Source organism: Archocentrus centrarchus, chromosome 9, assembly GCF_007364275.1.
Source record: "Archocentrus centrarchus isolate MPI-CPG fArcCen1 chromosome 9, fArcCen1, whole genome shotgun sequence".
Lineage (NCBI taxonomy): Eukaryota > Metazoa > Chordata > Actinopteri > Cichliformes > Cichlidae > Archocentrus > Archocentrus centrarchus.
Window position 1 is genome coordinate 18,105,925 of NC_044354.1, and position 14,117 is coordinate 18,120,041.

The 14,117-nt window shown below is 39.2% G+C and overlaps 1 protein-coding gene across 1 annotated transcript in view; it reads right to left on the minus strand.

The window, feature by feature from the left end:
* Positions 1-613: 613 nt before the first annotated feature.
* The window catches only part of adgrv1 (adhesion G protein-coupled receptor V1), a 110,141-nt gene continuing 96,637 nt past the window's right edge, over positions 614-14,117 (minus strand). The window contains exons 94-96 of the mRNA XM_030738127.1: positions 7,703-7,888; positions 4,421-4,598; positions 614-1,027 (exon numbers count right to left, since the gene is read on the minus strand). Coding sequence (XP_030593987.1) covers positions 909-1,027; positions 4,421-4,598; positions 7,703-7,888 — 483 coding nt within the window. The 3' untranslated portion in view covers positions 614-908. The remainder of the gene's footprint in view (positions 1,028-4,420; positions 4,599-7,702; positions 7,889-14,117) is intronic.

Here is a 14,117-nt window from a genome sequence, read left to right on the forward strand (position 1 = left end):
AAGCCCTCCTCTTATCTCTTGTTATCAGCTGGGATCATGAGTGCAATCACTCTCCTGTCATATCCTTCAAAATATGACTATGTTTACTGTGTCTTCTTGCTTCTAGTTTCTGCTTGCAAATCTCACACTTGTGCACTCACTTTTTTTTAAACGGAGCAAAAGTAACAGCCTCTTGTGTTGCCAAGTTAACAATGAACTAAGGTTAAAGGGCAGTGCAAAGGTCAGATAGATGGTGGATTCCAAGAGGCTCACGGTTGCCAGAAAGTGGAATACGTGTTTGTGGAGTCACTGACTCTTTAGGGAGTCAAGATCACACAGGAGATTCAAATGTGACTGAACAGCTCGTGTAAGTCAGCTGTTACAGTACTGTGGATATTCTCTGGTTCATATTTTCACACACTCATTCTTCACTCACTGCAGATGCCAGCAGCTCTCTCGTAGGTGTGGGATGAATTTGTGAAATTCCTGTGGGGAATTGCATGATGACACAAACCCTGTGCACCCACAGTGACACACCTGCTCCCCCGGTAGCAAGCGGTTTGTTAGACAAGTTCTGAGAAAGAAAAATGAAATCAGAACATGCAAATATAATTCATGTGGTACATTATTTATTAACAAAGTTACACAATCTCCATTCTCTACCTTTGCCTAGGTCTCTACAGAAAAACAAAACAAAATATACATTCAGACATCAAGAGCTTTTAAAAAATAAATTTAGTAAAACATTTATTCATATCTGTGAACACATGTACAGTAAAAATCCCATACAATATCAAACATCTATATGAAAATGATCTATTCAAAAAATGTTTTAGTGCAAAGGATTTTACAATATAAAAATACTGTCTCGTAATCTCTCTTTCTGATATGAAAAACAGAAGACATGGGATCTGTGTGAGGTGCAAAGGTTAGAGGTGTGTGTCGGCAATGGGAATTCGCCTCAGCTCAACTATCTGGGAGTTGGTCACACTCCCTCCGTCATGGCTTCCTGGGATGGACTCGTTATCACTGACATTAAGGCCAGTCCCTAAAACAGAAACAAACAGTTACACAACACTTTAAACCAAAAACTTTTTTTTTTTTTTTTGCACTCACTTCTACACTATATTCATGTGTATTTTTCTTCTTACAGTGCTCAGTAAGTTGGATCACCTAAGATCCACAGCTTAATCGGCCCAATATGCCCTTTTAGTCCAAATGATCTATTATGAAATCAACCCTGCGTGTCATGAACTCTGGGATATCAGGGATCATCTGTCTCTGATTAGTCATGGTAAGGAAATGGGGATGTAACAGACTGACAGACTCGGACTGGAAGCAAAAATAAAGTGACTCATTGCACGTTAATGGGTAAGCCACATAAAACATAATACACAATGTGTTAATGATAAACACATGCTCAAATATGACATTTTATTTGAATTTTTATGCAAACCTGGACTTCCATGTTGATAAACACTTGGGCTGCTTTAGATTTTATTAAAATAAAACACGTCGTCAGACTCGTTTTTTCAGTGACTGAATGTTTTCAGCTTGACGTACTTGAGAAGAACCGCACAATGATGAAAACTGTTGGTGAATCTGCACTGAGACATCTAGCAATGACTGCAATGTATGATCCTTCAAACGGCCTTCTGACGCCATGATAATGATCAGCTCCAAGTTGTACAAGAGAGCGTAGAGCACAGGTGCTGAGATAAGAGTCCACGATCAAATGAAGTGTGACGATCCAGATTACTGCAATCTTACTGACCCCTGTCAGCTGATGCCCTATTATGTAATTATAATAAGAAAATGATCTTTACTGCTGACCGAGTGGTTGAGATTAGCCGAGGTTATAAGTTCAGTGTGGTGGGTACAGACAAAGAGAGGGTCGGGGAAAGTATGAAATGAAAGAGTGTCCTTTGTGACTGGTGGAGCAAAAATGATGTAATTATCTATTACAGAATAGAGATGTAAATAGATGACACCAGTGCAGCATCACGTTTCACATTTGCATTCCATTTTCCACGCAGCAAAGTACAGAGTACTGGCATTTTTTATTTTCTTGAGGCCACGCCAGAAATCTAGACAGAGCCAAATGCTTTGACTTAATTAAACCTTGCAAACTTGCTTCTCTACCACACTGAATAATATGAATGATTAATTCATAGTGCTGAGTTTGCTGAGGGGACCAATAAATTCCTTGGCATGTCTGTTGCATCCCGGATGTTGTTCAAACACCACACCACATCGGAACGGCGGGGACTCGTCAAAACACACACACACGTGCACGCACGCGCACACACATGCACGCGCACACACACAGGCTCTGCTTCACCCTGTTGCCACACAAACAATAAGAGGATAAGAGCCTACCTCTGTCCAAGTTTTTTACTTGGTGTGAATCGATACTTTGTGCTGAATTTATTTATTAATCCACCTGCTTTTAATTTGACTACCTCTTTGGTTGCAGGTTTTGTTTTTATGGGATTTCTCCAGTACAGTAAAGTCTGGTGTGGTTTTCAAGATTGAAAGTCTGGCACTGTATAACCCAAATAGAACAACCTTTCTCGCAAAGTCAGATAAAGCCATAAGACTGTAGCTTGCAATGCACTCAAAGCCATCGAAAGCCTGGCTTTCTCAAGAATTGTTAATGATTACTGTACCTTATTTGAAAGCTATTTCTCTTTCCTTGAACCCCAAGAGATTACCTGAGAAATTCAGTGTGACCTGTAACAGTTCCATTAACATTTTGTTCTTATCAGGTTGCTCTATCAGCACTATGTATTTCTTATCACCATCTGGAAGAACAGGCACTTGTTCTTTCCATGATGTGATTCTAAAGGTGAGTGGGATATATTTGTTGGTGAAATGGTTAGCTGCTCATCAGAGTCCTCATTATAAGTTGGGAGCAACGGGGACTGACGATGAGCTGAAGCTGCAGTCGGGACAGTCTTATAGGTTTCCATCTGCGCCAGAAGATTGTGACGTAGCATTATTATAGTGTTTCTGCTGCATGACTCAGTTCCAGCACGGTATCTTTATTTTGCAATGTAAGACTCAAACACTACAACAGCAAACGTTTTACCTGTTAAACGGATAACATTTACATTTAGTTGGCTGACAAATAGGCATCCCATTTTACAGTGTTTTCCATATTGCCACTGACTACATGATACCAAATTATTTCTCAACTTAGACTTACTAAAGCATCTAATTCAGTATTTTCTATATAAAAAGAATTATTCATATTTAAGGTATGACTATCAGACTGTCTGCAGTGGATGGCCTTCACTTCATCACTGCCTATTTTTCAGGTGTGTGAGAAAATGTGAAACAATGACTCAGTGATTTGAAGAGTCTGTGTTTACATGAGTTGGTTGTCTGTTGGTGAGCACGTTGGGCCCTCGGTTCATTAAACATGGATGGCAATAGAGGAAGGATGGCAGCTGAGAGACTTAAGGTCAACAAATGAATGACTATGCAGAAGTGATACTGATGGTTTACTAGATGCATTAGGTACTGTTAGATGCTGTGGTATAATAATCAAACTCAATTAATTTCATTAATAACCAGCATTCTACCAAGATTAGTGCAATTTGCAGGTTTTACGCACGTGTTTCTCTCTGAACACAGTGTGGCAGTTCAGATAAATAGGAGGTGGCTGAAGAAGAGTCAGCTTGCTTAAGGGCATATTGACTCTTGTGACATAAGGGTGAACTCTTCTGTTAGAAGTTGCTAGGGACTGTGTGTTGTCCTGAAAACTGAGACTCAGGTGGAGTGCAGGATTTCCCCTTCTCATTCCAAACAAAAAAAAAAACGCTCCTAGTGGCAACTGTCGCACACATATCAGGCGCAGAATAAGGCTTGCTTTTCTGTGTTAAATTTTGTGTAATTAACCATAAATTGCCTGCCACAAGAAGCTTTGTTTATTTCATTATTCGATGGAGCAGATGAGTTGCACTCGTCGGTACAGATCGATTACGTGTTAGCAATCGTTCTTCACTCACCAGCGACAGTTTTTTGCGGTCCTGTTTTTACTGCTGTGTGACTGGGGCCAAAGACACATCTGGTGAAACTGGATTCATTTCTGAAGCATACTGTGTTTTTCCTTTAATGTCAAAATATTTACTGTAGCCAACACAATGCATTGGATTGCAGTGACCTTTTGCACAGTCAAGTTGTTATATTTTATAGAAAGGCACTCCACAAAAATGTTCACAGGATTTTTCTCGCTGAGTTGGAGCAAAGTTTAGGTTTCTGATTAACCCGCCATGCTGAAGGTGAGGTTGTTAGGATGTGAGGCTTTTTACAGGAAGTACAATCTTGACAACAGCTGATATCCAATCAAATTGTGTTTCTGCCATTTGCTTACTGTGTAATCTGTTGTATAGCTCACTGGGACCTGTTTATTCAGTATATATAGTTTAATTCTCACCTGTTTTTAAGGCAAATATGAGGTCGTCAAACTCCTGCGAATCCTCATCTGTAGGGACGAGGTTGGTGTTGATGAAACCTCCCTCGGTGGCATACGTCCCCATTACAGGACTGGGCTTAAACACACTGCTGGGCTGAATACTGGGTCGCAGTGACGTTCGCTCCCAGTCTGCTGAAACCTGATACATAAACATGTATATGATAAATGGATCGGTTCTTATTTAGTGCTTTTCTACTCACATACTCAAAGCACTGTATACAGCATGTCTCGTTCATCCATTCACACAGGCACTTTTTGCTTTCTATCTAACATTCATTCACACTCACACTTTGATGAATGCATCACTGCGTTCAGTATCTAACCCAAGGATACTTCGGCATGCAGACTGGAGCAACCGGAGATTGAACCACCAACCTTCCAATTAGTAGATGGCCTGCTCTACTTCCTGAGCAACAGCCACCTAATATAGTCAGACAAGCTCATTTTTTAACAAACATGTCTCAAAAAAAGGTGGGACAGGGCCATGTTTAGCACTGTGCAGCATCCCTTGTTCTTTTAACAACAGTCTGTAAACATCTGGGAACTGAGGAGAGCAGCTGCTGGAATGTTGTCCCATCCCTGTCTGATATGGGAATCTAGATGCTTGGCATTCCTGAATCTTTTTTGTTGATGCCCAAATGTTTACAGTTGGTGAAAGGTCTAGATTGCAGGGAGGCCAATTCATCACATCACTCATGACTGTTCTACTACAAAGAATTGCTGTTGTAATAGATGCAGTATGTGGTTTAGCACCGTCTTGCTGAAATATGCAAGGCCTTCCCTGAAAAAGGCATCATCTGAATGGAAGCATATGTTGCTCTAAAACCTGTATATACCTTTCAGCATAGATGATGCCTTACCAGACAAGCAGGCTGCCAATTCCATAGGCAAAGATGCACACCCATACCATTATCAGAGATGCAGACTTTTGAATGGGTGTTGATAACAAGCCGGATGGTCCCTCTCCTCTTTAGTCCAGAAGACACAGCATCCGTGCTTTCCAAAAAGAATTTCAAATTTTGATTTGTCTGACCACAGATCAGTTTTCCACTTTTCCTCAGTTTATTTTAAACGAGTTTTGGTCCAGAAAAGACAGCAGCATTTCTGCATAATTGTCACATATGGTGTCTTCTTGGCATGACAGAGCTTTAACCTGCATTTGTGGATGGCATGGTGACCTGTGTTCAAAGACAATGATTCCTGGAAGTATTCCTGAGCCCATGGAGTGATTTCCATGACAGAAACATGACGAGATATTCACACTTTTCACAGTTTTCATTATAAATATATATAGTTTTTGCAGGGAACCTCTGCTCATCTTTACTTCTTAGAAACTTTGCTTCGCTAAGATGCTCTTTTAATATCCAATCATGTTACTGACCTGTTGCCAGTTGACCTAATTAGCTGTTTCTCCAGCTGTTTCCTTTAAGTACCACTTACTTTTCCAGCCTTTGCTTCCCCCGTCCAATCTTTTTTTGAGACATGTTTCTGCCATCAAACTCAAAATGAGCTAATATTTTTCTTAAATTGGTAGATTTTCTCAGTTTAAACATTTGATTTGTTTTCTATATTCTTTTGTTAATAATATATGGGTTTATGAGATCTGCAAATCATTGCACTTTTATTTATTTACATTGTATCGCAGCATTTTCGGAATTGGGGTTGTACATTTATTACAGTCAGTCAGTTGACCCACAGGGTAAGAGTGGTGAGGTCAGTGTGTTTAGAGATTCGTACTAAATCACACTAACAGCTAGACAAATTGCAGCTTTGCATATAGAGCGAGATGTGTTGTGTGCATCGCATCTCTCACACGTCAAATCACAGCAGTTACTGAAAAGGAAAAAGAAAACGCTAAAAAGGAGAATCAGAAGATATCACACGTATATGTATTGCTTCTATTGTGACCTCAAGAACCAGATTATTCCATTATCTCATCATGTTTTCCATTGTATTCATTTATTATGAATGCCTCATCTATCCATTAATGTGTGTAAATGTGTGTGTGTTGTACAAGCTTCTAAGGTTTGCTGTGACCAGTACAGAGTGTACGGGTGAGGTAAATTAAGCACCACCAGGCACTTCAAATCCGTCACATCCACTTTGGAGGGCTGTAGTGATTAGATGAGACTAATATGCTAGTCAACACCTGCAATATGTGTTCTTACACTTGTTCTAATGTTTCTTGGTTTTTTTATAATTTCTTTTCAACTAATACATTTGACAAAAGACACCCCAAATCTACCACTCCCGCTGCTGTTCTCAGGGGTCTCTAGCTGCACTTTTCTTTCTTGGGCTGCAACCAAATCTCTAAGAGGCAAGAGTGTGCTCTCATGAATAAAACAAGATTACTGGATTCCTACGTGTGGAGCGAGAGATCGCGAAAGAGAAAGGGAGGGTGGATTTCCCAGGAGTAATGAAGCCCCCACCACCACCAGCCTCATTTTTTTCTGCCTTTCCCTTCGCAACAGCTCAGTCCTTATAGGGTATTCTCCAGAGTACGACTGGCAGAAGTAGTACAGCAGTGTGTTTTCTGTACTTGCAAGCAATGTGCAAGTCTAACAGAAAGGTCACAAAAGGAGTTGGTGTGGGTGTCAGTGGGGCTTTCGTCTTTGCACATATACACAACGTCAGGCAGATGTTATTTCATGAGAATCAGCCTGAAGAAAGAATCTGAGTGAGTGGTTATGAATGTTCTAGAAATGTAAACCAGACAACAGAGAATGCAGAGTGAGAGAAGAAAAAGCAGAAATAATAAGTTCAGTATTAAAAGCTATTTTCCCTTTTTACAACCCACATTGTATTTTGGCCAGCAGACCAATTAGTTATATATTTTTTCCCACAAGGCAAAAGGATAACTGAAATATTGCATAATCATTTGCCCAGTAACAATCCCCTTCACGATTTACATCCAAAAGCATTTCAACAATGTAAAATGAGTCAGAAAACAAAGGATCAAACCCCTGTACACAGTAGTTTCTTAAAACAAATGGTTACCCTATCAGGTAATCCATGGTCGTCACTGTGGTTGCTTGCTTTCATCACCATATCTGCCATTTAAGTGCAACATGTCTACACATTTCTAACAAACTTAGCGGCATACTGTACAAAGTATGTAGGACCAGAATGGCAGTTAAAGGTCTCACTAGGAAGCCGGTCTTCCTTGTTACATTCATTGCTGTCATCGTCAGACCTATATGTGTGCCAGTCTACGTGATGACTCAGTAAGCTCTGTGTGTGTACCTCTTCCATGGCGCTGATGAGATTCTGAGTTGATTTGCTGATGTCGCCTCCTACAGTGGTGGGTTCCATTCCTTGGTACGTAGAATCAGGACCATCGTGGCCACTCATCTCCACTGTATAACTTGCTTTAGTTGGCCAACACAGCTGGTTGTGCATGACGAAGTACACTGCAAACACATACAAGCCCTGCAGAAAAAGGAGGGGAAAAAAAAATAAATCAACATTAAGAAATATGTTATGGCTCTGCTCCTCAGTGTGATTAATTAGAAATCTGTAATACTGCTGGCTCAATCAATCTGCAGTGGCAGGATTGGTGGCCAGAGCCAAATGGCTTAAAAGAAAGAAAAGTACAGTGCTTAACGGATTTATTAAATGACCTGTCATAAAAACAAGAAAACACAAATATTTTAGAAATCTGCCAAAATCTTTTTATTACTGAATTCCTGTTTTTATATACAAATTTGAGCACACTGAGAAGTCAGAAATTAATCAAGCCTAACATTCACTCACAATAACTATTTTTCTCTTCAGGGATGCAAGTAAATAGTTGTGATTTGGAAATTCATGAATAACAGCAATAATTATATTTTGGCATTAAAAATTTAATTTCGATTAAAGAGCTTGTGCATACTGCTGGATTAACCATTACAGAAACATAAAAAAATGATTCTGGTAATTATCAATACTGTTAATTTCTGGCAACTGTGGTTTAAACCTTATATTGGGTGGTGGTCTAAAAAAATGTTAAGCAGTGTACATATTTCACAATTGACATAAACATAAATCATATTATATCAAGTCATACAGTATTCATTGTTATTTTTGTGCAAATTACTACTGTTGCACTTCAAGTCAAAGTTCTTTCATGTCCCGTTAGTAGCAGCATATCTTTCAGCTTAATTACTTAAGAATTACTTCATCACTGGGCGATGACATCATTGGTACACTGGTATTTCTGCTTTCTCCACTTCCTCACCATTACAAAATCTGCTTGGTCAACAGCACCAGGGTGCGAATTACCCAAAAACACCAGGGTGTCAGATATCACAAATCCACCCCATATTTCACAACACCCATCATTGGGTGATGACGGCAGCCACAGACAGAGATGGAACGCACAAATGCACAAACCCCAAGTGTGTGTGACTACAGCTGCAGGCCAAAACAGATCTACTACAGACATTTAGACATATGAAAAGACTGATTTAAAATGCCAAGAAACAGGCATAAAGTTAGTTTCTGGACATCATGGTAGACAGTAAGCAATATACTGACTAAAAGAGCACAAAGAAGAGCGCACACCTCGCCCACCTGAAATTTTCAATGTGCCCATACTATGGTGCGATAGATAAATGGTAAATGGACTAGTTCTTATATAGCGCTTTTCTACTCAGTCAGAGCACTCAAAGCGCTTATACAACCTGTTTGCATTCACCCATGCACTCCCATTCATACAAGCACTTCCATTTTTATGAAGCTAAGTGCTTTTAATTACCTAACATTCACACACATTCATACTCCGACAGAACGGTCGGAGAGCAACTTGGGGTTAAGTATCTTGCCCAAGGATACATTGGCATGTAGCCCGGAGTAGCCAGGATTCGAACCGCTGACCTTCCGATCAGTAGGTGACCTGCTCTACCTACTGAGCTACAGCCACCCCACCCAGTGTTGTCATACTTCAAAATCCTGGATCCAGATCACCACCAAAATGTAATCAATTGTTCCTTATATCACCCCAACATTTCATTGAAATACATTCATACTTTTCCAAGCTATCTTGTTAACAGACAAAAAAACCCCAGTCAAACGCAACCGAAAACAAAACCTCCCTCCATCCATTTTTGGGCGAGGTAATAAAATACTCTTAGACAGAAACTGACTGACTGACTGATCTAATCTATGAGTGTGTGTGTGTGTGCAGCTCCCTGAGCTATTCAAACCCTTAAATCAAACTTTGTGACATGAGGTTTGTGCCTGTAATTAAGAGTAAACTTTCCTGGCACAGCAATCAACATTAGTCATGTCTCTAGAGTTACTGACATAGAAAGGGATTATAAGCAGCATGGATGGTCACAATCAACATTAACAGGAAGAGAGCAGGAACAATAAATCAGAATTGTGTGTTTATGGGACCACTATAAAACTGGAATATCCAGATTATGAGAAGGAAAGAAAGCCTGCAGAAGACCTTACAGGTTATTAACAGTGTTGTATATTCTTATATTCTGGTGTTTTCTGACACAGTGACTTAGACTGATGATTTGCAGGTACTCTGTGTTCTCATAAAGTGTGCCAGGGCAGGTAAGTGTGCTTAAATTGCAAAAAGAGAGCACTGCATGGATAGGAGCTAAGTTTAGAATTATATTAAGTCATTATGCTGTCATGGCCTTTTATTTGGATTTTCTGTGTCACTTGTACTAGGCAATTAGTATTCCTTTGTGTGTTCACATGAATAAAAGCAGGTATGTATTCACATATGGGTGTGTATGTTTCTATCCATGACTGTGTCTTCATTACAGCAGCACTGTGGGTGATTACCACAGATCATTAGCAAGCTGTGCAGCCTGAGGAACAGGCTTAACAGTCATGGGCCAGTTATGTAAGTGTTCCCTGATCACTGAGTCCATGTCTTTAGAGATAGAAGGCAAAGCCCAAAAGAGGGCAATGGGGACGGGGAAGGTGTTAAGGGATGGAAGGACCATGAGAAAAGAAATGTATTGGATTAAATGTATGTATTTAAAATCCTGTTTCAAAAATAGCTGGAATGCTGAGAAAATGCAAATACAAATGCAAAAAATGTGTGCAAGATTTGAATGATATTAATCCTGAAATACAAAAAAAAGGACAAAGACGACACAAGAAACACTGAAATCATTTTGAATGTGACGCAAACATGTTTCAAGAAAAAAAAATTTGTAACAAGAGTATGCTTTGCCAATGTTTTGCATCACCTTCTCATTTAAAAACACTCTGGAAGTGTCTGAGAACTGACAAGACCACTTACTGTGCTTTTTAAATTGAAATGTTCTCCGATTCTTTGATATAGGATTTAAGCTGCTCAACTGCTTGGTGCTCCCTTCACCGTATTTTTGTTTCATAATGTGCCAGCTTTTTTCAGTGGGTGACAGATCTGGACTGCAGGCAGGCTACTTTACAACAGTGCCATGCTGTTGTAATGCAGGCAGGATATAGTTTAGTCGTGTCTTGCTGAAAGAAGACAGTTCCTGGATGGTAGCATACAGTATGTAGTCAGAAAAAATTCTGTATTAAAGGTTCCTCCACAGTTCAGTAATTTACTCATGCCAGGCACACTAACACCATCATGCTGGCTTGTGAAATGAGCACTGATAACAAAGTTGATTGTCCTTTTGTGTTCATCCTGGAGGAAGTGCCATGATTTCCAAAAATAATTTGAAGTTTTGATCTGTAAGATTACAGGACAGAGAAGGCTTTGGCATTTCTCAGTCTGGTTCATTTATTTCTTTGTGTGCCAGTTCTCCATAATGCTCCTTTTATCCCTAATCATGTTACCAATTAACTTACTAATCAGCTGAGAGACGAATCACCAGGGTTCATTTCAGCTTCTCTTTTGTGGTCTGTTTCCTAACTTTTTAAAAAACATGAACATAAAACAATAAGTTTGGCTTATTGTCTTGGTGCTACTTTAAATTAAATGTGTTGTTTAAATAATTTGCAAAGCTTTAAATGCAATTTTGCACAGCATTCTAGCCTTTTTGTTGAGAAAGGGGTTTAAAAGTGAAAATAGAGAATAGCTAAAGAAATGTACTGCCTGTCAAGGATGAGATAAAGGACAAGATGACAAAATTAGAGTTCCCTACTGAAAAAACTGAGGTAATTAAAAATAGCCCTCAAATTTTCTGCACTTGTTTTCAAGTGATTAAATATACTAAGCTGTATCAAGTGGAAAAAGTGCTTTGTACACATATTTTTCTGTCCTTTCTGAGCCAAAAGCAAGAGAGATATTTGCTTTAAATCCTAAATACACAGCTAACTGCCCACTGCCTTTGTTTCCATAAAAAAAATATACACATATTCAGTGTCCTATTTTTAGCCAGGGCCAAAGTTGAATGTGGAAGTGGTGGTTGAACTGAATTGTAATGAAGCATGGCCCTGCTTCACAGCTGTGGATGTTTCTGACTGCATGGATACAGTGACGCAGTGTTTATCACTACATCGAGCGTGCAGGAGGAGCTAATGAGGGGTTGTGCTGTGGTGATTTGATTATTGTCTTCTATTTCAGCATGATGTGACTGAAAGGTGTATAATGGAAAAGGAGGTGTAGAGAGAAAGGAAAACCGTTGTGGATTAAAAAGTCACATTTTCCACAGAGTAGCTGCAAACATGATGTGGTTCACAGTTTGATTTTAACAGATACCCGGCTGGCAACAACAGGTTGTTTTTATAGCTTATAACCTAAGAGCAGTGCGTGCTCTGCAATACACTCTTGTGCGCAGCTATAACATCTGCAGCTGTTTAATGATGTTCAGTAATCAGCAGCTAACATCAAAAACAACACCGCCGAGGTAAATATGGAAAATTCTCCTAATGGAAAATTCACTGCATGAAGGAAACAAAAACACCCTATTACACTTTTGCAGCAGAGACCTAAAGTCTAACAAATTCCAACCTCAAGGCAATGAAACCCAATGGAATGTGGCTACATTAAACCCTGAATAAAGGATGAGATGTTCAAAAAAGCATTGGAATAATAATCCTGCCAGATTGAGGTAGTCTTTTAGTACTGCAGTCTGAAAAATATCTCTCATTCAATTCTTTGGTTAATCTAAGAATATTCCATCAATATTCGAGATCTTGATTTAATCAAATCATGAAAGTAAAATTACTCTAGTTGCCAAGTAAAATTTGTGAAGAAATGTAACAATCTTCTTGTGCAAGGTCTGCATCTATTTGTGAATCATAACATTTTAATCTCTGGTCATTGTTTTTTGTTTTCCCATCATGTGTTTGGTGAGAAGAACATTTTCAGTCTTGTGTACATTTACTTTCTTTCAACTTCCATTTATTCCCTAATGGAAATCCTGCATATGATACAGAATAATCAATGAACCCACTCACAGCAACGCTTTTCTCCATCACAGCGTAACAAATTAAATTTGCACGACAAAAACCCATAACCCAAATCTTGCATGCAGACACAAATGTAACTACAACCATGCTTCGTACATGGCTACAGGATCCTGGCCTTTCTTTAGTGGTGCTTTGTAGAAACTGGGTCAGATGAGTTTATTTACAGCTAATCAATGTCCTTGGACACAAGGCACCTCTGGAGCGCTTTACCTGTTCCACTTCGATGAATCCTGACTTTTGGTGCAGACCCCAGATGCTGCCGTTTTAGCTGGAACTTTGTAGGAGGCTGGATTAAAAATCAATTGCTATAGTTCTTTCATAACAAGACATTTTTTTCAGTGAATACAGAGTTTCATAAGAGTGTGCTATCCTGTCACCAGAGCATGTCATGCCTGAAGTCAAAGTTAAGCTGAATCTAAGTTGCTGAAATGCAATTAGGGTATGTTTATGTGAAGGCAGATAGGGGAGGATTGGATGCTAAGAACTGGGACACCTCAGGGGCCTAATAAAATGCAAGAACAAATCATTTAGAGAGGAAACAAATGCTTTTATTGTGCAATGTTCCTAAGTGATTAAGGGAGGATTTTTACCTGGGTTAAAGAAAATTATCAGAAATAAAACATGTTTGCGAAGTTTTGTAATTATTCATAGCAATGCAAACACAAGCAGAATTAAGGAAATATATTTCAAAATCTTGCTCATATAATTTAACAATGGTGTGTGAATTTTAAATAAAATCTAACTAGCCACATGATGTCACAGGGATGGACAAACTCTACTGCTCCTCATAAAGAAGTGTTAAGTGCAACATTGACCACTGCTGCTGACATCACTTCTCTTCCAACAGGAGAAGTTTACTTTGGTTAAGGACTGTTGTCTTTAGCATGTGGATGCTACATATCATCATGTGTTGTCACAGACCTCTTATGGCACATTTTACAGGCGGATGGTGTCTCCCAGATGATGAAAGAAGAGACTGCAAACATTTAGAGACTGGGCAAGAAAAAAAATAATCAGTTGTGCAAAACAGAGTGGGGCTGGGAAAGCTTCGTGGACATCTTCTTCAAAGAGACATTATTTGGTTGCTTTAGCAGCAAAACACAAAACTAAATCTTTGTGCCAGAAAATTTATGATTTTAATAGGTTAAGTAAAATGTGGGCATGAACATTTAAAACTCAGCAATGAAACAATTGGTAGAATGGAGCCACGCCAAAAATTCACCAAGAAATATAAATCCTTAACCAGAAGATATCAGCACCCTTCTCACTTACTGAAGACAAAACTGAATGCAGAAAGATCCAG